This window comes from Gymnoscopelus microlampas, assembly GCF_963454915.1.
Source record: "Gymnoscopelus microlampas genome assembly, chromosome: 1".
In the NCBI taxonomy this organism is placed as follows: domain Eukaryota; kingdom Metazoa; phylum Chordata; class Actinopteri; order Myctophiformes; family Myctophidae; genus Gymnoscopelus; species Gymnoscopelus microlampas.
Window position 1 is genome coordinate 28,775,785 of NC_139962.1, and position 26,296 is coordinate 28,802,080.

A 26,296-nucleotide genomic window follows, 5' to 3' on the forward strand; every position below is an offset into this window, starting at 1 on the left:
CGGGCGCCATTTTGAATTTGGCTGTCTAGCAAAAAATGCCAGGATTTTTGGGAGGGACCTGGGGGCTAAATCTTTTCTAAAGGGTCCATAGAGGTCAAATCAATCGTCAAACCTTACTTGCCAAAGGATGGTCACGGAACCTCCATTTTTGACTCTACTATACCTCTGCACTCCTCATACCTGACGAAGACCCGAAGGGGTCGAAACGTTGTAACGCTGTGAGCCTAAATAAAACTGGTCGCTGGAGCGTCAAAAGTGTGCGGACTTCTTCTTCTGTTTATGGTGTGTATTTTTGAGTCCAGCACCTGCAAATTTTCATAGAGATGTGCGTGCTTCCCCTTTTTTTCTGAGTTCATGTGCTGACTTAGGCCTTGTGCAGCAGATGGCTGTCATAATAGGGCTCAGGTGCATGCCCCAGAGCAGATGATTCCTACTCTGTCTGAATTCCCATGGGATAAGGGTCATCTTGACTTTTGTCTTAGAATTAGATGTGCGTCACACACACACACACACACACACACACACACACACACACACACACACACACACACACACACACACACACACACACACACACACACACACACACACACACACACACACACACACACACACACACACACACACACACACACACACACACACACACACACACAGACAGATGCACTTCTTTTCTTTATAATGGTAGCCAAGCTGTAAATGACATTTCAGGTCAGTCTTGTTTATATTTATAGCCTGCACTGCATTTCTTTACAGATGAGTCACTTATTCCGCTGACCTACAGTATAAGTGATTTTTATCTCACCTGAATTAACTAGTATTGACTGTACTTACTACTTTTCTTTCCTCTTACATTTGCCTAATGTAAAAATATTAATGGCCATAGCTACTGTAAATGGTAAGGTATGATTCCAGCTGTGATAGGTATAATGTTTTTTAATAAAAATCAAGAAAATACTGAAACAGCTCCTATAAGAATTAAGTCACACATCCTCTTGAAACCAGCATCAGAGCCCTATTGCTGTGTGGGTCTGATGTGTTATGTTTCTTCTATTTTGAAGTATTCAAAATTGTTGCAGCCTCAGGAATAAGATGCAATCATAGCTTACTTTTTTGTTTTCATATAAAATTTGATATTGACCACAGATGGAGACAGAAAGTTGTTGGTGGATAAACATTCTGTTATTGACTCATTTATTAGTTTTTTGCCTTTTGTTACAGCCTTCCTGGTTTGTGCTTTGCAGAAACCTCATACTTCTACTCCTAATGTTCCATTGAAGCTATAAATCTTATACAATGTCTAGAAATGCATTTGTGAAACCTTTGTGGGTGTAAAGTGAAAATGCAGAAATAAAAACATGTTACTTGTGTATGTTACATAATGTTATGCACACATTGGTCTCGATCTACTGGTTGATATTTAGTCATATTACTTTAATTGATTCATGGTAGAGAGAGAGAGAGAGAGAGAGAGAGAGAAAGAGAGAGAGAGAGAGAGAGAGAGAGAGAGAGAGAGAGAGAGAGCCCCACCAGCTCCCACACATGGGTTATGTTTTGATGCTCTCACATAAGGTCTGTCTATTTTGCTTCCATTTGTTTGGATGTGAGCTGCTTTTGTTTGTCCTTGGATTGGCATTATACAGTAGTTATCTTTAAAAAGAAGAAGACAAATGGCAATTACAGTGTGATTACACAAGTACAGTGTCATCTCAGCCAAGTATAAATTCTCAACTTATCAAAGTTTATCATTGGGCAACTTCTTTCTCTTTCAATGTTCTCATGTAAATGGCATCTTTTCAAACGGTAATAGATTATTTTGACACTGCAAGCTTCATATGCTTGCAGATTCATGACAACCGGGAACTAGAAAGGTTCTGGCGTACAGAGGACAGTGTCATCAACCCGAACCCATAACCCTATCATACAGTAGGTACTGTCGCTGAAATGAGGGGTAGAGCCAATTGTCATTTAAAGGAACACTTTCACCCAATTTCCAACCTGGTCCTCACTATTGCTCATGAGAAGATGACACCATTTCCATCTCTTGCTCTGTGACTCAGAGGTTGGTTGTGGACCACTTAGAAACCTGCCAAACGACATAAAGTAGTTAGTAGCCTCGGGAACCATGAGGCATGTAGCCCATAGGTCAGGAGCCTGTCTCCTGTTACTGTGGCGTGAGGCGGATTGATCCCCCGGCCATGATGTACTGTATTCCCCCTGGATATTATGCTGCTAGTCATGTGCAGCCCCAATCCAACTCTTGATACCAGTGCCAAGCAGGGAGACATTGGTTACCATTTTTATAGTCTTTGGTGTGACTCGGCTGGGGATTTAACCCAGACCTCCCAATCTCAGGGTCGTGAGCTGGTCTACCAGTGACATAATCAGTGCAAATTTCAAACAATGCGAGAACAATGGCAATTCTATTTTAGCATGCTAACTTTCCAGGAAGAGAAAGCCTGTAGTTTCCATTAGCTTGGAAACTACTACTGATGATGTCATTGGTAGGCAGTTTTATGAACTGTCCAAAGCCCACCTCTTAGATGCAGAGTGAGTAGATAGAAATGGGCCATGTAATAAGGAGCATTAGTGAGGACAATTATGAAAATACGCTTGAAATTGGGTTAAGTGCTCCTTAATATTTATTCAATGTGTTGTTAGTGATGTTGCATAAGAACTCTGTTGACTATTGTTTTAATGTTAACTATTAGGCTACTGCAACATGATACAAATGATGCAGATGCTGCACTGCATGTAGTGGAGTATTTAGAAACATATGTAGACATTTTCAGTTTGTTAGTGGAAAGGAGTAGGCCACTAAAACCTTTCTAGAGCCAGGATAAAAAAGGCAAATGTGTGTTAAAACTTGAGTGCAGAGAGTTAAGGACACGTACACGAAGGCTAAGCCTATAATAGGCTACTTTACTTTTTAGGTTTAATAGGCTAGCCCACTCTTGCCCGTCTTTTCCATACCAGTTCAAACAAAACAGCTTGTACCAAACCACTTCAGTGTGTTTCTTTGCAGTATAAGTGACGCTTGGTCACTAGGAGAGCCACCAGGCTAATTGACAAACCCATGTTCTAAATTTTGTAGCATTTTATATTGTCATACTAAACCCATTGACATAGGCATATATAGCCTACCCTCCAAAGACCTACATATCTGTTGGCATGTAAAGATTCTTTATGCAGTACATATAGCCTATCTAAGGAAATCATTTTATCCTAAATCCATTGATGGAGTTCTGTGGGCTCCTGGTATCATTTGTATAGGTGGAATTCAGGACCCATAAAGTGTAGCCTATAGCATTGGTTCTCCAAGTGGGGTCCGGGGACCCCTGGGGGTTCCAGGGGGTCCCCAGCAAAAGCTGTTAACATAGCGTCACATCACATTTATATGTTGGCTATTCAAAAATAACAGATCTACAAGCTCACAGTGCATCACTTCGTATATCTGCTATTTTTGAAAATATTTGAAAAATATCGAAAATGTTTGGAAGATTTTCAATAATTTTGATACTTTTTTTTTTTTTTACACAAATCTTATCTTCTTGGGGTCCTTGGCACAAATCATTTTCAGATGTGTGTCCGCGGCCAAATCAATTTGGGAGTCCTTGATACGAAAAGGTTTGAGAACCACTGGTCTTTAGTGTGGAGTTTTAGCCTACGTAACCTTCTGTATCATCCATCCCTGTCTCTTCAAGCCTAGCCCACCTCCCTTTCTTTCCACAACCACTTTCCACCATGTCGTGACCCCCCAAATTAATCATATTTGAACTGGGTACCCCCCACCCTGACAATTACTTGGATTGTAGGAGTTGAGACATGACATTTTGTTTGACTCGGTTCCAGATATAGTGAAAATAGCCGATCTACAAGCTCACAATGCCTCACGGCGAGGCATTGTGAGCTTGTGGATCGTATTTTCTTTTTTTTTTGCCTCTATCTTATGCTATTTGACAATTTGGCCAATGTTTGACCAGTTAGTTTGTTTATTACTTAAGATGCAGTAATGGTCTTTTTCTTTGCTTTCTTTCTTTCTTTCTTTTTTTGGTATTAAAAAGGTCTTAAAGATCCTTAAATTGTCACTTCACCGTCATCTGATCTGGGGACCCCCCAAAAATCATGTGGGGATCCACAGGTTGAGAACCACTGGCCTACATAACCTTCTGTATCATCCACCCCCCTGTCTCTTCAAGCCATAGCCCACCTCCCTTTCCCTTCCCAACCACTTTCCACCGCCAATTTCCGAATAACCACGCAGTGTGCTGAGTGACTAAATAGAGGATTAACACCAGTGTGTCAGTCTAAAGATCCACGCCAGGTAGGAAGAAGCTCTGATTTATCTCTTTTTGATCTGAGTTTTGTACATTTTCTGTGGGGTTAGACTTTTAGATAATAACTCAAGGAATTGTGTGCGTTTGTATGCTTCTTTCCGAAATGGTGAAACGCAGGCTATAGATCAGAAGTGAGCAACAGTGACGCGCGATTCATAAAATGTAGTTTTTATTTCCACGCGATGGTTCACTTTGAGACTAATTTAGTCCTAAACGCAAGTACAAATATTCTGTAACATTCATTCAATTCGCAGAAAAACCTTTGACTCTCCATGACTTTTCTGATGTGATTCTCTCCGACTATAGAGCCTAGAAATAGCAACCCAGACGTGTTGCTTTGTTTATAGCAGAAGTTTTTGCTTAATATTTGGTACTGATTGTGCGACATAATATACTTGTGCTACATCGATTAGCATATTTAAAAAATGATTTAAATCAGTTAAGTTTAAAGGTAGGATAGGCTATTTATCTATCTAGGCTACACGTGCGAGACCTAGAGTCTCTACTAGTCAAAGACGCTGTCCATGGTTCTGAAAGCTTGGTATTGCAGAATCAGAATCAGAATCAGCTTAATTGTCACATCACAGGTTTACAGAAGTAAAAAAAAAAGTGGGAGAAATTCGTTTTCGTGCATAGTTCCCATCACATTGTTATTTCCATACGATGGGAACTATGCACGAAAACGAACGTCACCCACTTTTTTTACTTCTGTAAACCTGTAATGTGACAATAAAGCTGATTCTGATTCTGCAATATCCTCACCGCACTTTCAGAGCCATGGACAGCCCTTGGTTCTGAAAGCGCGGTGAGGATATTGCATGTTGTCAACAACATCACTACAGGCTGTGCCTCAACATAATCAACCATTACATCATGTTACAATAGCTGTTTTCATCAGCATACGGTCCTGCCACAGAAATAAATACATTATAAATAAATAGAGGATGATTTTTTGCCTTTACTTTTAGTGATGGCCACAGGGTAAAAGAAAAGGGCAAAACATATATATACTACTCTAATAACACATTGTGTTTCATTCATAATTCCATTAACCACACCCACTATTTTAAATGGGAAATTGGTTGTTGAGGTAGACAAAATGTGTATAGATAACTAGCAAGGAAATGACTTGGTGCTAATCCTCTGGCATCTGGCATTTTGTTTTATAATGCATCTTTGGGTCATGGGTGGGATGGCCAACTAGAGCTTTGCTCTTTTTCACATTGGACTGGACAACATGTAAGGGTGGCCACAAATCCTGACTAACATTAAATGTCTTTTTTATTTTTTATCTTTCCAGTGGTCTAATCAGGTGTCAACTTACAACCACACCATCTTTCCTGTAACTGTCAGTCATTTTTACCAAGATGAGATGATTATCTTCTCAAAGGGAGAGCTTTGACAGGCAGTGATAACTGTGTGGGTTTGTTCCCCATATACTCTCTTTTTTTGTGACATCTGGAAAGATCCAATCTACTTTGAGAGTGGCTTACTTGACTGTGATTTTCCAACCCTCTGACACATTGCCCATCCCCGTGAGTCATCAACTGCATCGCCTCTTATCGGTTATCTGGTTGGCAGCTCCTGTTATCCTGGTTCTAGAATGAATGACATCCAGGAGGCCACCTCCCCAGCGTCCGGCCTCGCCGGTCCAGCTACCTGTGTCTCCAAAGTGGAACTACGTGTCTCTTGCAAAGCCCTTCTGGACCGAGACACGCTGAATAAGTCGGACCCCTGTGTCATCCTCATGGTGCAGACCCAAGGACAGTGGACAGAGGTAAGCCCTCCTTCTTTTAGGTCATTGAGTCCACTGCTGGACCTTTTGGGCAATGCCTCAATATTTGTGTAAGCCACATTAATGCAGTGTGACAAAGCAGTCAGTCAAAGATCAATATTAGAGACAGAGTAAACTGACTTCACACTCTGGAGTGAGCGAGTGAGTGTTAACCCTTTAAGACCGGGAACGCATCTGTGTTATTTTAGATTTCTTAGGCTATTGAAAAATAGCAGATATACAAGCTCATAGCGCGGCACCGAGTGCCGCGCTACGAGCTTGTAGATCTGCTATTTTAGACAAATCGTGAATTTTCTTTGCAAATCTTTGAATATATATATATATATATATTTTTTTTAAAGCGAACGTTTGTAACTGAAATCTTTGCTTCTGGGGGGGTCCCTGGAACAAAACATTTTGAGATGGGGGTCCGCGGCCAAATACATATCACTTTGGAGGTCCTTGACATGAAAAAGTTTGGGAACCATTGATATAGAAACATTGTTAGGATTTAGAAGACATTTTGTAGAATCGGAACCTCAGGCCTTAATGGGCTAATGAGTGATGAACCTGATGAATTTGTCAGTGTAGTAGCAGAAATTGTGACTCAAACGTAAAAACATTTCTGTAAGTGCCTTTATCCCAAGTGCTTTTGAACATGTGTTACATTAACCCAACTCAAACACAGATGGCAGAGGTAATCGTGCAAGGCATCAACCTGCTCATCGGGAGCAGTTGGTGTCTTGCTCAAGGACACTTTGACATGCAGCCAGGAGGAGCAGGGGATTGAACCGGGAGACTTTCGGGTTCCTATAGCCAGCAGCTCTACCTCCTGAGCCACTGCATTGAATTGTCACACAGCCAGACATAAAAAGCACAGTGGGAGGGACACGCCTATCTGTATTTTCTGACGTCAAGACTGAATCACTTTGGAGCTGAAAAACGATTTATATGGAAAGGCTCTCGTTTATTGTGCACTGGCAGCAATGGTGGACAGTAACTAAGTACATTTACTCAAGTACTATACTTAAAGGGATATTTCACTTTCAAAATAAATTTGGGTGATTTTTTTTTCTACTCAGGCTTTTGTGAGCCCCCCAGACAGTTTTTAAGTTGCTTGATTCAGTATTTAGACATTTGATATTCATTTTATCAGACACGCCACCTTCCTATACAAACCCATTATAACTTCAAACTCAATTTTTAAGATGTTAGATTCATCAAAAACACCCATCCTTGGTTCTGGTGACTCGTCCTGCCCTCCTAATACGTGAGGGAATTGTTTTTTCGATTACTTTTTTCATTTTGTATAAATTTTTTTTTTATTGTATTTTATTTTTTTCATTTTCCCCCAAAAATAACAAAAATAAATGAAAAAACGAATTGAAAAAACACGGTCTCCTCATGTATTAGAAGGACAATATCAGTCACCAGAACCAAGGACGGTGTTTTCGATTAATCTAACATAGTTAAAATGGAGTTTGACGTTACAATGGGTTTGTATAGGAAGGGGGCGTGTCTGATAAAATTAATATCAAATATCTAAATACTGAATCAAGCAACTTAAAAATTGTGCGGGGTACTACTACTCCCAAAAGCCTGAGTAGACGATAAAATGACCAATTATTTTGTGAAAGTGAAATATCACTTTAAGTCATTTTTTTAGGTAGCCTACTTTTACTATACTTACTATACAATTACCTTTAAAGGGAGACTAGGTTACTTTGAGCCTAAATGAAATATATATATATATATATATTTATTTAGTATTTTTCCAGCTATCAGCCACTAAATAATTATGCAAGTGTGTTTCCCTGCATACAGACACATCCCTCTGGCTGTATTTTGGTTTTGTTCCACTGTTTATGTTGACATTCCACTGTTTATATTGACATTCATCCCTTTGCAGTGACTGAAAAGTCTGTGGGGGGAGAGGGGGGGCTGGCCGGAGCTCTTAATTGATCGAATAGTGCTCTCTCTAATCAATGAATGCATCAAAGACAGCAATCACGTCAGAGAGGGGAGGGGGAGGGGGGAGTGTGTGTACAAAGTTTCAAACACAGATCTGCGAAGTTACCTAGTATCCCTTTAGCAGAGTATTTATACATTGTGGTATTACTACTTTTATTTAAGTAAAAAAGTGGAGTACTTCTTCCATCACTGACTGACTGGCAGTGTGAGAATGTCATACCAGAATCCTATTCCCCATTATCACAACACCTGCATGTATGCAATGTTGAAGATCACACAGAACATATGTGGAGCCAAGCAGAGGTAGAAGATTGGAACTGTATTGGTAGACTTGCTTCCTCCACCTCCTCCTCCTCCTCTTCTTCTTCTTCTTCTTCTTCTTCTTCTTCTTCTTCTTCTTCTTCTTCTTCTTCTTCTTCTTCTTCTTCTTCTTCTTCTTCTTCTTCTTCTTCTTCTTCTTCTTCTTTAAAATAGAGCCCTGTTTACAGCTCCCTGAATAAAGGGTATAACTATATCATTCACCATTGTCTTAGTTATAGTTGTGGTGTGGACCTTGCCATTCACTTGAGTTAGAACAATTTTTAAAACTATATCTTTATAGTTATTATTACAGTTATAGTGCTTGGTGTAACTGTGAACGTACTTTAAGAAAATAAAAAACACATCTTCATAAAAGTCATATATTGTTCAAACCAGCAGTGTGAATAATAATAACACACATTTAAAAATGCCTCCACAATTCAAATATAGCAATATGTTATGTATTGATATAAGTAGCATAATCCACTTCTCTACAGGGACAAAGCTAGTTATTATGTATGATGATAAATCCAGTTTTTGTTTCTTATTTGAGAGAAGTAGATTGCTTTCTCATACACAGTAAAGTCCTCAGTGTTAATGTAACTCTGAGAGTATACAAATGGAACAAACTTGGCTCCATTTGTATACTCTCAGAGTGAAATTAATGCTCAGGATTTTACAGTGCATCAGTCCCAGGCTGATCTGTGGTGTAAGCAGTAGGTCGCTTTTATCATTTTTAATTAAGTCACAAGGTACGTAGGGAAAATGAAAAGCACATCTAGCAGTGAGTATGTCAACAAAATGGTATGAGAATATTACATTATATGGAATTCCTGCAGCAAACCTATCAAAACAAATTTTCTTGTTTCAGGAAGAGGTTTTATTAACTGTGACGTTAGCAAAGTGAAGAGGCATTGGGAACCATTTGTTGAAGGTGCCCCTGTTTAGGCCAGTGGTTCCTAAACCTTTTAGCTCAAGACCCAAAAGAGAAATTAGACGTTTGCCCGGGACCCAAACTTGTGAAAATAGAAGATCTACAAGCTCACAACGTGTCGCTTCGCACCGCTACTTCTTACTTTTATTAATAGAAATGATTAGATATTTAGTTTTATGTAAAAAAAATACACAAAAAAGGGGATAATTACTTGCGACCCATAAAAATGTATCCGCGACCTAAACATGGGTCACACAACCCACTGTTTGGGAACCAGTGGTTTAGGCTATGTGAATATAGTTGCTGTCGAGTGGAAACCTTGTACGTCCAAAAACTGTTTGGACATACTTTTCAAGAAACTGACAACCTGTGTTCCAATGGATCCGATGTAGTTATTTAGTCACAAGTTCTCGTTAATACTTTTCATTGGTTAAATATGTATAAAACCCACAGACTGACTTAACCACTTCAACCTGGTATCCCTATTTTGGGCATGTCATTATGTGTGTCAATTTTAAAAAAAAATCAAAAAAGTATTTTCTTTTTCAAATTGAGCAAATATAGAAGATCTACAAGCTCACACCGTGTTGTATCGCGATGTGTTGTGAGCTTCTAGATCAGCTATTTCTGCTACTTTTGTGTGAGACACTGTCATACAATGAATTATAAATAGGGCATTCATTTATGAAAAAAACAACAACATAAGATTTCACCTTGACAGTGACGCAATGCTCTTGTTTCAGGAAAATATGGTATTAACGTGTGATGTTAGCAAACTGGAGAGACATGGGAACAAAATTAGTTGAATGTGCCCCAGTGATGTTTTTTAGGCTATAGAACATGAGACTTTGTCCTGTGTGTAATATGATGAGAAAATTGACCGGGCAGGGAGGGAGAATACATGAAAAGTTGTTTTTCATGCTATATTGTTGCTGTCGGTGGGAACCTTGTATGTCCAAAACTGTTATAAATGGAAAAAATGTACCTGTTCCAATGGATCCAATGTAGTTATTTTGTATTTTGTTCTTCTTCAAAAATAACAGATCTAAATGCTCACAACGTGTCGCATTGTGACGTGTTGTGAGCATGTATTGAGCTTGTGAGCTATTTGTGCTGCTTTTTTGTAACACTGTAGTATGACTAAGGGTATTCATTTAAAAAACAGAAAAAGTTGAAATATGGAGATAAGGTTTCTGCCCGTCAGCGACGATAGCGAAGTTAGAACAGTGTGTTTTTAAACACTAGTAAAACATACTTGAACTACATTAAAAGTGTTGCCAGTGTGCAAACCGTTCACCAGTAAAGCACACACACGCACCTACCCACGCACGCACAAAGCAGACATACAGTACATTATAATTGACATCAGCTGTCTATTAGCAGATATTATGGCTATACTTAACCACCTTGCAGTGTAGCTCATCCTGTGCTGTTGGGGTCTTCTGTGCAGTACATGTGTGGGTGGGGGTTGGATGCACACTATGTAAGCACAGTAAAGATCAATATTGCTGAACCAATAACCTTAGCTCCGCATCCTAAGGAGAAATCTAAAAATACATTTTCACCACTCCGTAAGGTACTACAACCGACATATAACATGTTTAACATATAACACTCCCCAGGCGCTAAATATGCTGACAAGTCTTCAGTCTAGTTAAAATAGTGATTACGCATAAGATGGTGGTGTTATTACTTAAATACAGTCTCAGACCTGGAAATAAGATAAGCAAAATAGGGCCCCCTGTGTCTAGGTGAGACATGATCTTTGACAGAATCTAAATGTCTCAATTGAAGAGCAGGGAGACCAAATACAACCACCCCAATTGTAATTGGGCAAAATGTAATTTTATTCATTAAAAAAAGTGACATAGTGCCACTTTAACTTGAGTCTTAACTTATTTAGTCTTAAGCATGCGGCCACATGCGCACACAAGCACGCAGGTACACACCCACAAACAAACAAAAGCTCATTGTCTGGGACACATAGCTCTAGAAACAAGTGGCCCATGATAACGCCAGTCAATCATTTATTGTTTGTTCTGCAATGCAATTTATTGTGCAGTGTGTGTGTGTGTGTGTGTGTGTGTGTGTGTGTGTGTGTGTGTGTGTGTGTGTGTGTGTGTGTGTGTGTGTTTGTGTTTGGGGGGGCACTCCTCTGCTGTCAAATCGATCAGAACTGGGAGGCAAAATTGCTTTGCAAGTTGTTTACTGCTGCCAGCTATAAGCCCACACACTGTATAGTGTGTATACCCCTCCTCTTTTCACAAGCTCTGAAGGCCTCAACAATTCTTTTTATAGCATTGTTTATTTGGACTTAAAGTACAGTACTAGCTGAATTATCCTGCTGCAATTCCTACACAGTAAAACCCATGTTTAAGCCCTATTTCAAAACGATCTGCAAACTCACAAGTCACAACGCATCATATCGCAATGGTAGTGTCTGCATTCTTTTAATTCAATGTATTTTTTATGTCTGTCATTTTTGACAGTTTTTTGGGGGGAATTTTTTTTTGCCTACATGCCCAAAATAGGGACAGCAGGGTGAAAGTGGTTAATGAAATGTTGCTCTGTATTCTTCAAAAGACATAAACCTGTAGCTTGATTGAAATGACTTGACATATTCACCTACAGCAAATTTACTTCCAAGTTCCTGTCTTTACAAATTGAACTTGGACTGCAATGTCCCATCATAATGAGTTTATTAAGAATCCCCTCTTTTGGCGTTACAGTAATGAGTTATAATTTATTATGATTGAACTACAGAGACAATAACCCACCTGAAGTAACTGACTGGAAAGAGACTACGCTGATCTCCCATGACAGTGGTGTCTCTAGTGTATAGCTTGACACCAGCAACAAACATTTAGGCTTCATGCCCTCACGTCATTTTAATGTTTTTAAATTCTTGTGTAGCGTTGTCATGTTTTATACAAATATTAACCCCCTTGTAGCACTTTGAGATTTGTTTCAAATGTAAAGTGCATTATAAATAACATTTATTATTATTTTTATTAAACATGTATTACAATAATCGATATAGCTATCCTCCATAGCTCTGATTAACTGTTATAATACAGACTCTGCTCAAATGTGTTCAGCCAGATGGCACAAACAGAGCAAGCCAGTGTGAAAGACAGTTAAGAGTATAAAGGAGGCTTAGGCAACAATGTTGTATCTGGGTTTGCTTTTGTTATGTTTTACACCCCAATAATTAATAATAATAACACAAATGCAAAAGTAAATTAATTTGAAGTCAGAATAACAAGGGTATTAGATATTTAAGCTATGGTATATAGCAGGTAGTCTTATCCAGAGTGACAACAGTGCAGAGGTGTTGTTAACTTGTTAGAATTTTGAGAGATTGGGGGCTTAGCACAGCCCAGAAATGTAACATTAGAGACACTCTGAGTGTAGCTGACTTTCACAACTTGAAATCAAAATAAAACTAGAAAAAGTGCTCCTCGGAGCACAGGTCTCCGCCAGGTCAGGTATGTTATTGTGGCCTCCTGGTGGCGCTATAATAGGCCAATGTGAAAAGGGTATCATTTCTTCTTACGCCTTTCACAGCAATCGGACAATGCATTCATGATTTGAGGCATTTTGTTCCAAAAATGTGTTTTGATAAATTAGACCTACTGGTGGCGCTATAACAGGCCAATGTGAAAAGGGTGGCATTTCTTCCTCGGCATAGTGGGAATGTGTGTGCAAATGTTCACGGAAATTGCAAGCTGCGTTCATGATTTGAGGCATTTTGTTCAAAACGGACCTAGAGTATCCAGCAAACTTCAGAAGGCAATGTTAGTCAATCAGGATGGAATACGGGAAATCGGACAGATCCGCGTTGATCACATGACTATTAATCCATGAGCCAGACAAGATTTCATTATCAAATGAATGAGTGGGCAAAACCATACCTATATTAAATTGTTTATAGGGTCAATATAAGTAAATTAATATATGACTAGACCATACCCGGTGAAGGGCGCAGACGAAATTAGTTACAAACTTGGGGATATTGCACATCCTGTCGCGCGGTTTCGCCCCCGCGCGCGTCCCGTCATGCCGCCACCCCCCCCCCCCCCCCCCTCCTCCCCCCCGCGGGTCCCGTCGCGGTCACCCCTCCCCACGGGCAACCCCCCCTTTGGCCTTGTTTTCATAGACCTTGCTGCTTGTTTCACGCGAAACCTGGCAACGTTATCTCCCATTGTTTGACACATAAACGCTAATAAGAAGCTGAGATTTGATGAAATTGAAAAACGGGCTTCACAGTTAAGTTCAGATGGTAATGGTCAATGGTTGTGTGCAAAATCAGAGCAATTGCTCCAGCCACTGAGGAGAACCGGGTAGCTTCACCTCACCACTACAGACAGAGCTTCACCACTACAGACAGAGGTTACTCAAATTATAGGAGGATAACCTTTCCACAGGAGCAGCTTTTTCATATTTATCACACATTTTGTTATTTTCACCATACAAACATGATAGGCGAATAGAATAAAAAAAATATATATATCATAATGTTATCATAATGAAACTTCCCCGGTTGATTATTTACATGAAGACAATGATTCATTGTATTACAAGTTTTCTGAAATTGTATATTTAAATATGCAAATTGTGCATTATATAGGAAAACATGCCCAAATTTGCATAACTTTCCAGAATCAACATTGGAACATTGGACAAAGCCAGACTCAACATTCTTATTTCATTTTGTTAAGATGTTAGAGTCAAAGACTTTTACTGTGGGAATATTAAATATGTATATGTATCACTCCATAAATACGAAAATGCTGTGAGCAGGCATAAACAAAAACACGTTTTGGTGGCCAAATTCTAGTTTTTTTTGGTTTGTTTTACCTTTTTATACACCTCAAGTCAAAATGAACTAATAAGTATGTTTTATATGACACAGAAAGTTTGAAGGACCAAATGATCAGTTTATCAAGTAAGATGAGTTAGTTATGTGGAAATGTATACGGAAAGTGGGGACCCAGAAGGCAGACAGAGGGTGTTGTATTGGTGAACATTTCAGTTTTACTTTTCAAAACAATATAGAGACAGATACAAAGGAAGAGTGTGTGACAAGGCCAAGGGAGGGATATGGCAGGGATTCAGGGTTCAAGGTTCAAGGGTCCTGGGACACATCAGGGGCCAGGCACAGCAAATTCAGTCCTCTATTTCCGAGTCAGTCAAGTCTGCTCTGTGATAATCAGGTCCTCTTTTTTCTATTCTTATAGAATAGAAAAATTCGCTGCCCTCACATCCAGGCCCTAGATCTGAGGGCCCGATCCGAAAACCATGACGGCGACCTGGCCTAATTATAGCTCTGCGCACACGTCATGCGAAGTCCGGCCCCTCTGGCCTCTCCTCTCTCGGCTCCTCTCCTCCCCTCTCCTCGAACTTTCGGAGCTTTTGTCAATTATATAGTAATATAGTAAGATTATTCGATTTGTGTGCAAAATCTTGCATTAAAAAGCCATTTAAGCATATGGAAGTATTGAATACGTAAAATACCTTTCCAATAAATTCCCCATACTTGAATTGTGCAGAAAAGTGTGCTCATAGCTCAAAAGTTGATCATATATTTGTTGTTACAATTTGCGTGTGATAATATAGGGGTCCACATATTCAATGCATGATAACTACCACTAAGCTACTAGTCTGCAATGGTTATCATGCCAAACTGTGAAGTAGATATGTACAGCAAGTTTAAAAAAAATCACACCTGTGTGAAGGTAGCGGCGCCTTTGATATATTTTGTCATAGATATGTGTTTCTACTAGAGAAACAATATTAAATCTCTGTAAATTTATTTCAAGGCTTCCAGTGGCACTAAATAGTGCCATTGGAAGCGAATCACCAAATGCATTCCAAGGTAAGTGTGATAGTGATGTCATGAATAGTAACATAGTGATGTCATGAATAGTGACCAATCAGAACGTTGACGGACCTGACCAATCAGAACGTTGACGGACCTGACCAATCAGAACCATGGCGAGCCTGACCAATCAGAACGTTGACGCAAAAGCCAGGTATAGAGGGCTAATATCCGCTCTATACCTAAAGGTATAGAGCGGCTAGCGCCGCTAAAAATCACACCTAGCTTTGCCCACCCATTTTATAACCATGGCTAAATTTTAGGGCCCTGGCTCATGTTATCACATTAACATAATAGTGTTTCTGACTGTATCTCTAGAGTTACAACCACATATTACCACTCAAATTAAAGCTTAGAATGGTTTTCTATAGCCATTAGGAACATGTTGGTTCTTAGCACAGACTTTCAAAATGGGATATTTATTAGCCTTATTTAAAAAAATATTATATTTGTGTGCGAAATCTTTCATTAAAAGGCCATTTAAGCATATATGGAAGTTTTGAAGAAGTAAAATAACCATTCCAATCAATTCCCCATTCTTGAATTATGCAGGAAAGTGGGTTCATAGGTCTATACACAAAATAAGGTTCAAAAGTTATTCATACAATTTGCATGTGACAATATAAGGGTCCATATATTCGCATATAACGCATGATAACTACCACTAAGCAGCTAGTCTGCAATGGTTATCATGCCAAACTGTAAACTAGAGATGTACAGCTAGTCAAAAAATCAACCCTGGATTTGCCCACCCATTTGATAATCATGGCTCAATTTTGGGGCTCTGGCTCATCTCTCTCTCTCTCTCTCTCTCTCTCTCTCTCTCTCTCTCTCTCTCTCTCTCTCTCTCTCTCTCTCTCGCTTTCCTTCCCTCTCGCTTTCCTTCCCTCCCTCCCTGGCTTTCTCTTTCGCTCACTCATACAATGTGCAAAGTAACGTCTTTGATCTGGTACTTCAATGACAAGGAGGACGCAAAACATACTTTCTTGGTCAACAATATCACAATTATTTTGCGCTAATACACGATTGACACGAGCTACATGCAACAATATTTTTATAGTAGATTAATGTGTTGATTGTTTTTATTTATTATTAGTATCTGACTAATCTACACAATTAAAGCAACCATAATGGTAAAATGAGATAATAGAGTACACAATAATGGTAAAATTGTTTAATTTTTATATTATAAAGCAGTCAATGTTCCTTTTAGTATGGATTTTTAAAATATTCTTTGTTTAATATGGAACAAAGACAAGCATTCATATGTTCAACCAGCCTTGCTGGACTGCACTTGCAGGCAGGAGAACAGAGGTGGATGACGTGGCATGTGATTTGGGAAGTGAACTTGAGCGTTGAGAATTGTTTGGGTGATTGTGTGAGGGATTGTGTACTAGAAGGGGCATACACTGATAGGATAACTGCATTTTCTCCTACTATGAGAGGGTAGTTAAGTTGTGTATGATGTGCACACCGGTCAAATGAACAGTAATGGCACCATACCAGAATCTGTCCCTCAGAGTAATAGTAATTTCTCAAAATAAATGATTATCTTCTCAAACTGAATTGATAATCAATAATAAAGATGTCACAAGATAAGCTAATAACAAAATAAGATTTTTAACACACCCTAAAAATGTGTGTGTATGTACATTTAATGTTCATGGTTTCATTGGCTTGCATATTTTGTGTGCAAGCAGCAGCCAAAGAGAAGGTGAACAGTGGGATTATCAAATTCTAATGTGCAGCTGCTACATTGCTGGGAGACATCTCAATGGTGCACAATGTGTTCATGCCAGGTGGTGACACTATAAGAGGTTTTGGATACTTAAAGGGAAATCTTGCCGATTTTGAACCTAAATCCCATTGTTCAGATGTGAGATCATAGTGTGGTTTTAACCTCTGTTACCTTCCTACATAGCTATGTTCAGATATGGATACCGTTACGTTTTTGTTGCATTACAGTTGGTACTCGTTATTTCTTTTTTTTCCTACATTTTTATCCCACCATTTTGTAACCCCATTTTTTACACCCAGTGCCAATTGTCTATACTCCTGGGCACTACCTTCCCTCTGCCAACCTTGGGAGGCCAGGGCCGAGCTCATGCCTCCTTCAATGCATGAGAGCCAACTGACCTTCTTATCACCTGACAGGGGAGAGTTTTCCTGGTTGGACGTAGCGTGTGGAAGGAACACGTCATTTCAACCAGTTCCTTTCCCCTCCATCAGGCGCCCCGGCTGGCCAGGGGGAGGCAGTGTAGTGACCAGGATTACTGCATGTTTTTGTGAGGGTACCTACCTACCCGTTCTTTTTTTTTTATACGGCCACATAATGAATGCATTGAGTTCAGGTGGTACGGTCTCTCTCTCACGTTTAAAGCATGCTCGCTTTACCCACGGTCTCTGTCGCTCTACCTTTTACCATCTCTCTCTCTCCCTCTCTCTCCCTGCAGCATACATGTAGGCTACTTGTACTATTGTAGAAGTTTGTACATGAACAAAGGAGTGTTCAACTGTTGAACACCCCTCCATCAATGTGATATACATTGAACATAAGTCGCGTATGCAAGCACCATCATGATGCTGCCGGCACGGTGTTCAAACTTGCATTCGCTAAGACTTTGCCTGCAATGTTGAAGGTCCCAAACAGGCATGAATGCCGAAACAAGATGGCCGATGCTCAAAATTCTGAGCACGTTCACACATGACACCAAAATCAAATATGCCGACACATTGCCTGCAAATCTTGTATATCTGAACGGGGCTGAGTCAGGACTTTAAAGTGAAGAAGTATTGTTGCTTTGTTTGGCAGACTCTGACAAAGTTAGGCCAAGTTTGCAATGACAATGAACTCAAAGTCTAACTTTAGAAACTGTGACAGATCTAGGTTGCCCAGGAATATGAGCACATTTATGACTGCTACAGAGCCCTCACTTATTAAAAACAAAACTAGAAAGGTGCTCTCAGTATATTTGTTGAGTTTCTTTTTTGTTTACCTTTAACACCCAAAAGCCTCAAAATGTCCACCATAATTGCCAATTGCTTTGAGCAGTTGATGAGGGACTACATTTGCTCATGCTTCCTACCAGGCTGGAATCTGGACAATTTGCGTATCGTTAAAACGTATCCACCGACGATACAATTGCCATGGCTCTTCATGCCACCCTCTCTCACCTGAGAGAGGATGAGACGGCCCACAGGGATGAGGTCAACAACCTCGCCCTAGATGGCAAAGCACTACAGAGAGTGGTGCAGTCGGCCCAGCGCATTGTCGGATGTGAGCTTGCCTCCCTCCTGGGAATATGTGAGAATCGGAGTGTAGCAAAGGCTGAGCGGATAGTAAAGGACATTCATCACCCCATTTGTCACAGACTGTGCGCGGCCAAGCAAGCTATTACATGTATCAAAAGCTACACTATTACACCAGACTCGTGCATAGCTTTCACCTGCTTATCACTTGTGTATACATGACTATGTCTACACTCTCTGCTGCTATACACTTACAGTTGATATCATGCACAAGGGATTCAATATCTGCTACTTTTACAATTGCTTTTCTTTCCCATGCCACTATTAAATCACGTCACATGATTGAGAAAGAGCCTATTTTAGACAGTTCTCTCTATCCATCTTTCACTCCCTTGGTCAATCTCTCTCTGCCTCTCCCTTCCTCCCCCTCCCTATCCCTCCCCCTCCCCCTCTTCCTCTCTCTCTCTCTCTCTCTCTCTCTCTCTCTCTCTCTCTCTCTCTCTCTCTCTCTCTCTCTCTCTCTCTCTCTCTCTCTCTCTCTCTCACTGATCAAGCTCTGGTCTGATGTCACAAACAACCACTCTCCAATTCTCCATGTATGGGTGACTTGGTGTGTGCACACAAACAAACCCACAGACAACTTGATTGAATTAATATAGATAGATTGATGTCTATTGTCTATGTATGGCTATGCTTATTGTCTTGTGAAGACATTATGCAAGCTAGCAGTACAGTTATTCAGTACCATCTGAAACAGTCGGAACTCCCACATGCCATCAGGTGGGAACTGGCAGCCATGAAAGCAACATATGACAACGGCAGAGAACATGCATGCATGTGTGTGTCTTGTAAAGTATTTTGACATTGATTGTGGCAGAGATGTCCAGAGTGAGTATTTGTCCTTTGAAAGTATTGGGTCTGCTGTACTAGAGGTGACCGGCCCTCTCCCATCTGATCTGAGTAACTGGGCGACACCCCTAGTCACTGGTTTTGCAGGTTTTGTGGCAATGTGTAGCAATTGTAGAAATATAATGATAATAATAATAATACATCAGACTTATATAGCGCTTTTCTAATACCCAAAGTCGCTTTACAAAACAGCTAAAACAATTTTTATTATGAGCAAAAGAAAAGAAAAACGTTAAAAGGCTAAAAACAATAAGCTAAGACTAAGAGGAAGAGAGGGAGATCTGGTTTGGGTTAGGCAGGGAAAGCAAGTCTAAAAAGGTGGGTTTTGAGGGAGGCTTTCAACACGGCAAGAGTGGGGGCGGTGTTAGGTGGGAGTGGGTTCCGAAGGGTGGGGGCTGCAACTGAAAAAGCCTTGTCACCCCAGGTGCGTTTGTTTGTTTTTATGGGGAAGTCTGGTTTTGGTGCTGGTATTGTTTGACACTTGCGTCTTCTATCGTTTTGTTTAGTTTTGCTTAGTATAGTATCGTACAGTTTCAATGTTGGCTATTTTTTCTTCCTTTGTTGTGTTTCTACTGTGGTTTGTCGCTTGTTTTTTAAAATCTGCAGCAGTGTACTGTACTGCCGTTTGTGTTGTGCATCCATGCGCAGGCTTGCAATGGCTGGGGTTGGGGAGTGGGCTCCCAGGCCTCCCAGGCCAAGGGGGCGTCGCCAAGTTACTCACGCCCATGCTTGGGCATGCGATGGCTGGGGCGTGGCCTTCCATGGTTCCCAGGCCAAGGGGGCGTTGCCAAGTAACTGCGATTGGGTGGGAGAGGGCCGGTCGTGTACTATTAGTTTGCGTACTAGAGAATATCTGACATATTGATGTCAGTCTTGCCCAAAGATGGAGTTCCATGCGGCTCCAGATTAGCGCCAGGTAAACATACTGACAGACGGACACACCCAGACCGACCCTCTTATAGACGGCTATCTTCCTGCATAGTCACGCCATATACGTACAGTTAAACAGTTGTTGGTGGAAAAATATGATCGGGTTCCTTGGCCTGCTGTCAGTGTGCACAAGACATTTGACACATCGGTATAGTGGTTTGCAAGATTAACCGCAGATATAGGCCTACATACAGACACACAGACTGGGGCGAAAATATAATCTCCTCCCTGCCTTCGGCCTCACAGAAATAACAACATGTTTACTTGTTTACAAAGTCAGTCTCCAGTTTATAGGCAATCGAACAATGCTAGATTAGTTTTTGAGACAGATCTTGGCTCTTTGATTAGAGAATTGTTTGCAACAACAAAACAATATTTTTACTGTCAAGGCCCACATTTGTTTCTTTTTAATTCAGTATTTACTCATTCAGGTACCTACCTTAAAATGGAATATGTAATAATCTCTAAAGAATTAGTAGGCTATGCTCAGTGATAATGTTTTGAAGATGAAGTCATGAAGCTGTGTGGGAGATACCTCATGGGTCCATAATAAACATTCAGATATCCCTTGTGTGTTATGAGCTACGATATTGGAAATTAGGTAATTAGGTATGTAAACTGTATAACAATGCTTGGTGTCCTACTGTACTGTTAGAGTACTGGTAAAGTTCTAGCACAGGCATGAATAACCTTATTTGTCTCAGAGCATACACAATCTATGTTATTATTATTTTCCATAAATACAGTTCAGTGTTTAATTCATTGTGTTCTCCCTTGTTTCAATTCAGATGGACAGGTCGGAGGTGATAAAGAGCAACCTGCACCCAGTTTTTGCCAAGGTCTTCATGTTAGACTATTACTTTGAAGAGGTTCAAAAGCTGCGGTTTGAGGTCTATGACATCCACGGTGCACATAGCATTGGAACTCGAGAGGATGACTTCCTGGGTGGAGTGGAGTGTACTCTTGGTCAGGTACGTACAGTGTTTTGACTGACCTCATTGGTGATTTTTAATAGCGGTATTTTTCAGAAATTTGGTTTGGGATCCAAATCCTCAGGAAGAGTGAATAATATACAGCCTATCATAGGAACAATGTTAGTTTTGTTACTTTGTACTATTTGTCTCAAGTATTGATCAAAGTAGAAACAAACCGAGCACGACTCAGTCCATTCAAACAGCAGTTGACCGGGTGCACGGCTCAAAAAGAATCAATGTATAAAAAAAATAATAGCCAGCACAATTACAATTAAGGCCGTCTTCAGCTTGAAACAAGTATTGACTCACATCCATCTGCACTGGTCAAAGGCTCAAGGACAATCATATGTTTATTCTGTTTCTTGCAGATTGTGGCCCAGAAGAAGATGGTCAAGCCTTTGCTGTTAAAGTACGGGAAATACGCAGGGAAATCCACCATCACGGTATGTCCCATACATCATGGTAGTGACCTTACTGCTCAAGTGCAGTTAATGTCATTGTTTCATCCAAGCAAATTATCTAGTGTGTTGTCAGAATGCAGGGCCTTATTGTGGCATTGTAGGAATTATGCAACAGAGTGAACTTAAGTCGTGGGTTGCAGTCATTGTGATTCAAGGAATCAGTGTGGTAAGAGTTTCCAATTTCCATGACATAGGTTTCAACTTGTATTTGTGGCGCACTCTATGGCCAGAAGTGAAAAAATATCTGTATGGTGTTCAATGGAGAACACCATGGAGTCACCAGAGAGACTGAGGTATAGATTATTGAACGCACGATGAAGAGCTCGATGAAGAGCTCGATGAAGACAACAACTGCTGTTATCTCTAGCCAGCTAGCCCAGCTAGCTGCTGAAATAAACTGTTGTGATGTCGGGCTCATAACTTTTCGTATACCGGGATCTTTTCCCACTGCTGGGCCTCGGTCCTTTTTCACAACGCACGCTTTCGTCTATATTGTGCATTAATATAGACCATATTCTGTATAATCTGAAATGGGCATAGCCTATATGGGTAGATGCTTCATACTCTAGAGAATCCAGAATTATTTTTAATTTGTCTCTATGTCTTACGTTCCGAGACTAGTATAATTAAATTATACCACTATAAATTATGCCATTCAATTATGCCATTAAAGTTTTTGTTTAATAAGTTACAAGCAAATGATTCCTGATGAACCCAGTTTTAACATATGATATAACTGCAGGAGGCGTGGTGAATCAAACTTGTGGATATAAGAAGATGGAACATGTGCAATCACTATACTGTCTACACTGCCATTAGACAACCACAGTAATAGATAAACACAATAACACAGAAGTTATTTTCCACAGTGATCTGAGAGTAGAGTCATAGCATAGCAGGCAAAACTTTCTTCATCATACTGAAGAGGAGCAGAGAGAGTATGGCAAGAGAAGAAGGGTTTAAATCCTTGGGGGTGATTTACCTTTGACCATGGTGATACGTATATGTATTGATTTTACTCTAATTCAGTGGAGTTTCTGCCTTGAGCAGCACAGTAACTGTTGAATAGAAAATGACTTGTAATGATTGAGGATCAAGTGATAGAGATGGTTTATTCCTCTGGGCTTGTTCGTTTACCAGTTAAACTCTATACTTCATTATACATCAAATAGCCTATTTTTGCCTATCATGACACGCCCGATTAGGGACGCCAGGGTTCATGTGTAAAACATGTCTTCACATAGAGTAGTGTTGGTTGCATGTACTGTAAGCACCTTTGACACATGCAGTAACTCCATCTGCTACACTTATGGTTGATTAAATTTGAAAAAAAAAAAAAAAGATGTTGCACCATGCACCCGCTGTGATTTTACTGTCAGCTCATCTCGATCGTTGCTTCAGTGCAGTGGAGCAGTGAAAAGAACAGAACAGCACCTTTACTCAGAACAACACCTTTACACCCTGAAAGAGAGTAAAGGTGCAACGCTGTTCTTTTTTTCCAGATCTGAATTATTCTTTACATTTTATAGAGTCGGTTAATAAGCCTGATCCAACTGAAACTGGCTCTTACTGCTACTATCCACGATTGACTGAAATATGTAACATGTAAAAAATGAAATATATCTATAAATCTATATAATAGCTTAATCTTAAGGTTTGAATATACAGTATCCACATAACATTATAAAGTATTGACCCCAGCAGGTTGACTCATATGCATGTGCTACTGTTCATAGGCTTGATCTTAAAATACACATTTCACGGCTTCAACATGAACTTGGTATAAAGATTTCACACATGAACGCAGACATCACTGGAGCTCTGCCGTAGCCAGTTTTGCATGATCCATATTTTCTGCATGGGCTCAATGTGAACCATAGTAATGAGTAGGGGGAGGAGGAGAGAGGTTATTCTTCTATGAGAAAGATGGTCTAGATCAGCAGAGGGTGCTGTGTGGTTCTTTTTATTGTTATTCTTAAAGACAATCCTGACTCAAGTGGCTTAAGAAAACAAACAGCAGACATACTGTAGTTGCGAATTCACTAACCTTGCATAAGGCCTCATATCATGATGGTTTTGTGCGTTATGCGGCAACGTTTACTATACAACACCAGAAATGTAATTTGTGTTAATGCCACGATCAAAGTTAAGCCTGGCCCGAACCACTTGTCCCCGAGCATCTATTTCTGTCTTAATGTAATTTGCTCTCTAATAAAGGAGTCTGTGAAAGCTTCTGGACACACAACTTTCTAAAAGCTTCTGTCAGGGTTGCATTTTCTATTTCAAGTTCAAATTGGAGACATGTATGTATAAATTGCTCTTTCAGTGAAGAGCTGAAATGCTGTATAAATCTTGACAAAGGGGTATTAAAAGCTGCTCACTGACATGTTCTGCCTTTGCGAGTACAGACACTCTGTAAAATTTAAGTCTCCAAGCTTCACTATAATCACATGGTGTGATGGAAAGCTAATCTGGAAACATGCAGCCTTCTTTGTTTGGGGGGGAAACCTTCTCTATTCATTTTAACCTAATGTCTGTTATGCCAGCATGTGTAGAGAGTAGTGTGGCATAATTTACACCCACTAACAACAACATGCATTATAATGGCTGGATTTCTTGTGTGTGGTGTCATCCACCTGGATGTAATAAAAAAAAATGTTATAGGATTATAGCTAAATTAGGATTAACAGGATTATAGCTTCATGTTCAATCCCATGAAGAAATTACATAGACATACTGTATGTCAAAATAAGTTGATGTATATAATCAGCTCTGAATTGCAGTGACAACATCAGCATTTCTGAGCTTCAGGCTTTATATATTGTTGCTCCATCTTTCTCCATTTTTCCGCTTATGCATTTCCCCCCATAAATCAGTGCTATTGAACACCCTTTAGGTCTGTCTGTTGATTAAACAAATAGTGAACCAATGAAAATAATTAAAAAGTGCTTTACCCAAGCTGTGTCGGTAAAACTGTTGTCAGTATAGATATTGAAATGTTTCACCATATTAAAATCCTCTTTGTTGATTCAACTCCAACTCTATGAGTCACAAATGGATAAATGAACACTGAGAATTTTACTGAGTAACAGCCAGAGGAAGAAATGTCACTGATAAATGTAATTTCTTTCTCAGGTGCATGCAGAGGAAATTTCTGGCAACAATGGATATGTGGAGCTCTCCTTCTGTGCCAAGAAGCTGGACGATAAGGTACAAATTATAGATTTATCATGATAGAAATACCAACATGGTTCATCCTCAGATGCCTTTTATTAAATATGGTTTGTGTTGCATTCACACTGCTACATAGATAACATGACAGCTGTGACAGGCTGAGGCAGGCTTTGCATGAATAAATGTCTGCATGAATGTGTACAGTACTGTACATGTGGGTACATCATATGGTGGCAACTATACCTTTCATGGAGATTAGTGTAATGGACTGATGTTTTGTGAATGTTGAGAGGGAGATATTATGTAGCGATGTGATACTCTATGCCGTGACCAAGTATCCATAATGCATCACTTCCCCTGGAGCTCTGCAGGTATCATTATCAGTCTATAGCAGTGGCAATCCCTTCTCAAATGTCTGTACAATTTTTCTATCTCTCTCTGTCTGCTTTTGAGAGGTGGTATGGACCGTATTGATCTATATGCACTATATCCAGGTGTAATCAATTCTTACATATTCTATAATAGCTGTACAAAATAAAGAAATCAATATGGCATCCAGGCACCGCTCCACAAGGGGGGGAGATTGTATTTGGTAAAAGATACAGAAAACAACAACAATATTGGCTGAGATACAAATGTCATAGAGATGATGACAGTATGAAACACCTTCTTTGAAGTAGTAATTTCGAGATTATTTTGAAAACTGGACAGATCGGATACGCAGTACATTAAACAAACAAACAAGAAGGCTGCAACTCTATTGAGGGAAGAATTGAGATGGTTTATTTTTCTGCTGGTCTGGCATGTCTGAGACAGATACACATGGCGCTGTCCCTGGTACTGAATGGAGCGGAGCACAGATAGACATCCCTTCCATTCAGCCTTGCTTGCTTTTTATGGCTATAAATAGAACTTTTGGCTCTAATTCAGATGTTCTTTTCCAGTGTAGCAATCCACAGAATGGAAAAGACAGGGAAGTGAAGTTTTGGTCACAGAGAGAGAGAGAGAGAGAGAGAGAGAGAGAGAGAGAGAGAGAGAGAGAGAGAGAGAGAGAGAGAGAGAGAGAGAGAGAGAGAGAGATGCATGGCATGAGCAGAAAGATATACCTTTTTTTTTTTAAACTTAATGACCTGATGATGTTGTCTATTTTTTTTTTTTTTTTCAGTAGTCATCTCTCAGTGGTTATAATTGTTCACAAATTCTATTATTTATATTTTATTATTTACATTCCGATTGCTCCGTTTCCCTAAATTGTGCGAGGACAATTTTTTTTGCATTAGACCTACCATCAGGCCATTTTAGTTGGTGACATGGCAATCAGTTACTAATATTCCTATTTAATTTTATGGCCATGACACAAACACATGGAAAGGGTATGGGAATTGTTCACATCTAATTAATA

At 39.8% G+C, this 26,296-nt stretch overlaps 1 protein-coding gene across 1 annotated transcript in view; it reads left to right on the forward strand.

Annotated features, from left to right (window-relative positions):
• Positions 1 to 5,940: 5,940 nt before the first annotated feature.
• The window catches only part of cpne7 (copine VII), a gene marked incomplete at both ends in the record, with an annotated part of 50,248 nt that continues 29,892 nt past the window's right edge, over positions 5,941 to 26,296 (forward strand). Inside the window, 4 exons of the mRNA XM_084079794.1 lie at positions 5,941 to 6,114; positions 21,074 to 21,256; positions 21,628 to 21,702; positions 24,856 to 24,930. Coding sequence (XP_083935920.1) covers positions 5,941 to 6,114; positions 21,074 to 21,256; positions 21,628 to 21,702; positions 24,856 to 24,930 — 507 coding nt within the window. The remainder of the gene's footprint in view (positions 6,115 to 21,073; positions 21,257 to 21,627; positions 21,703 to 24,855; positions 24,931 to 26,296) is intronic.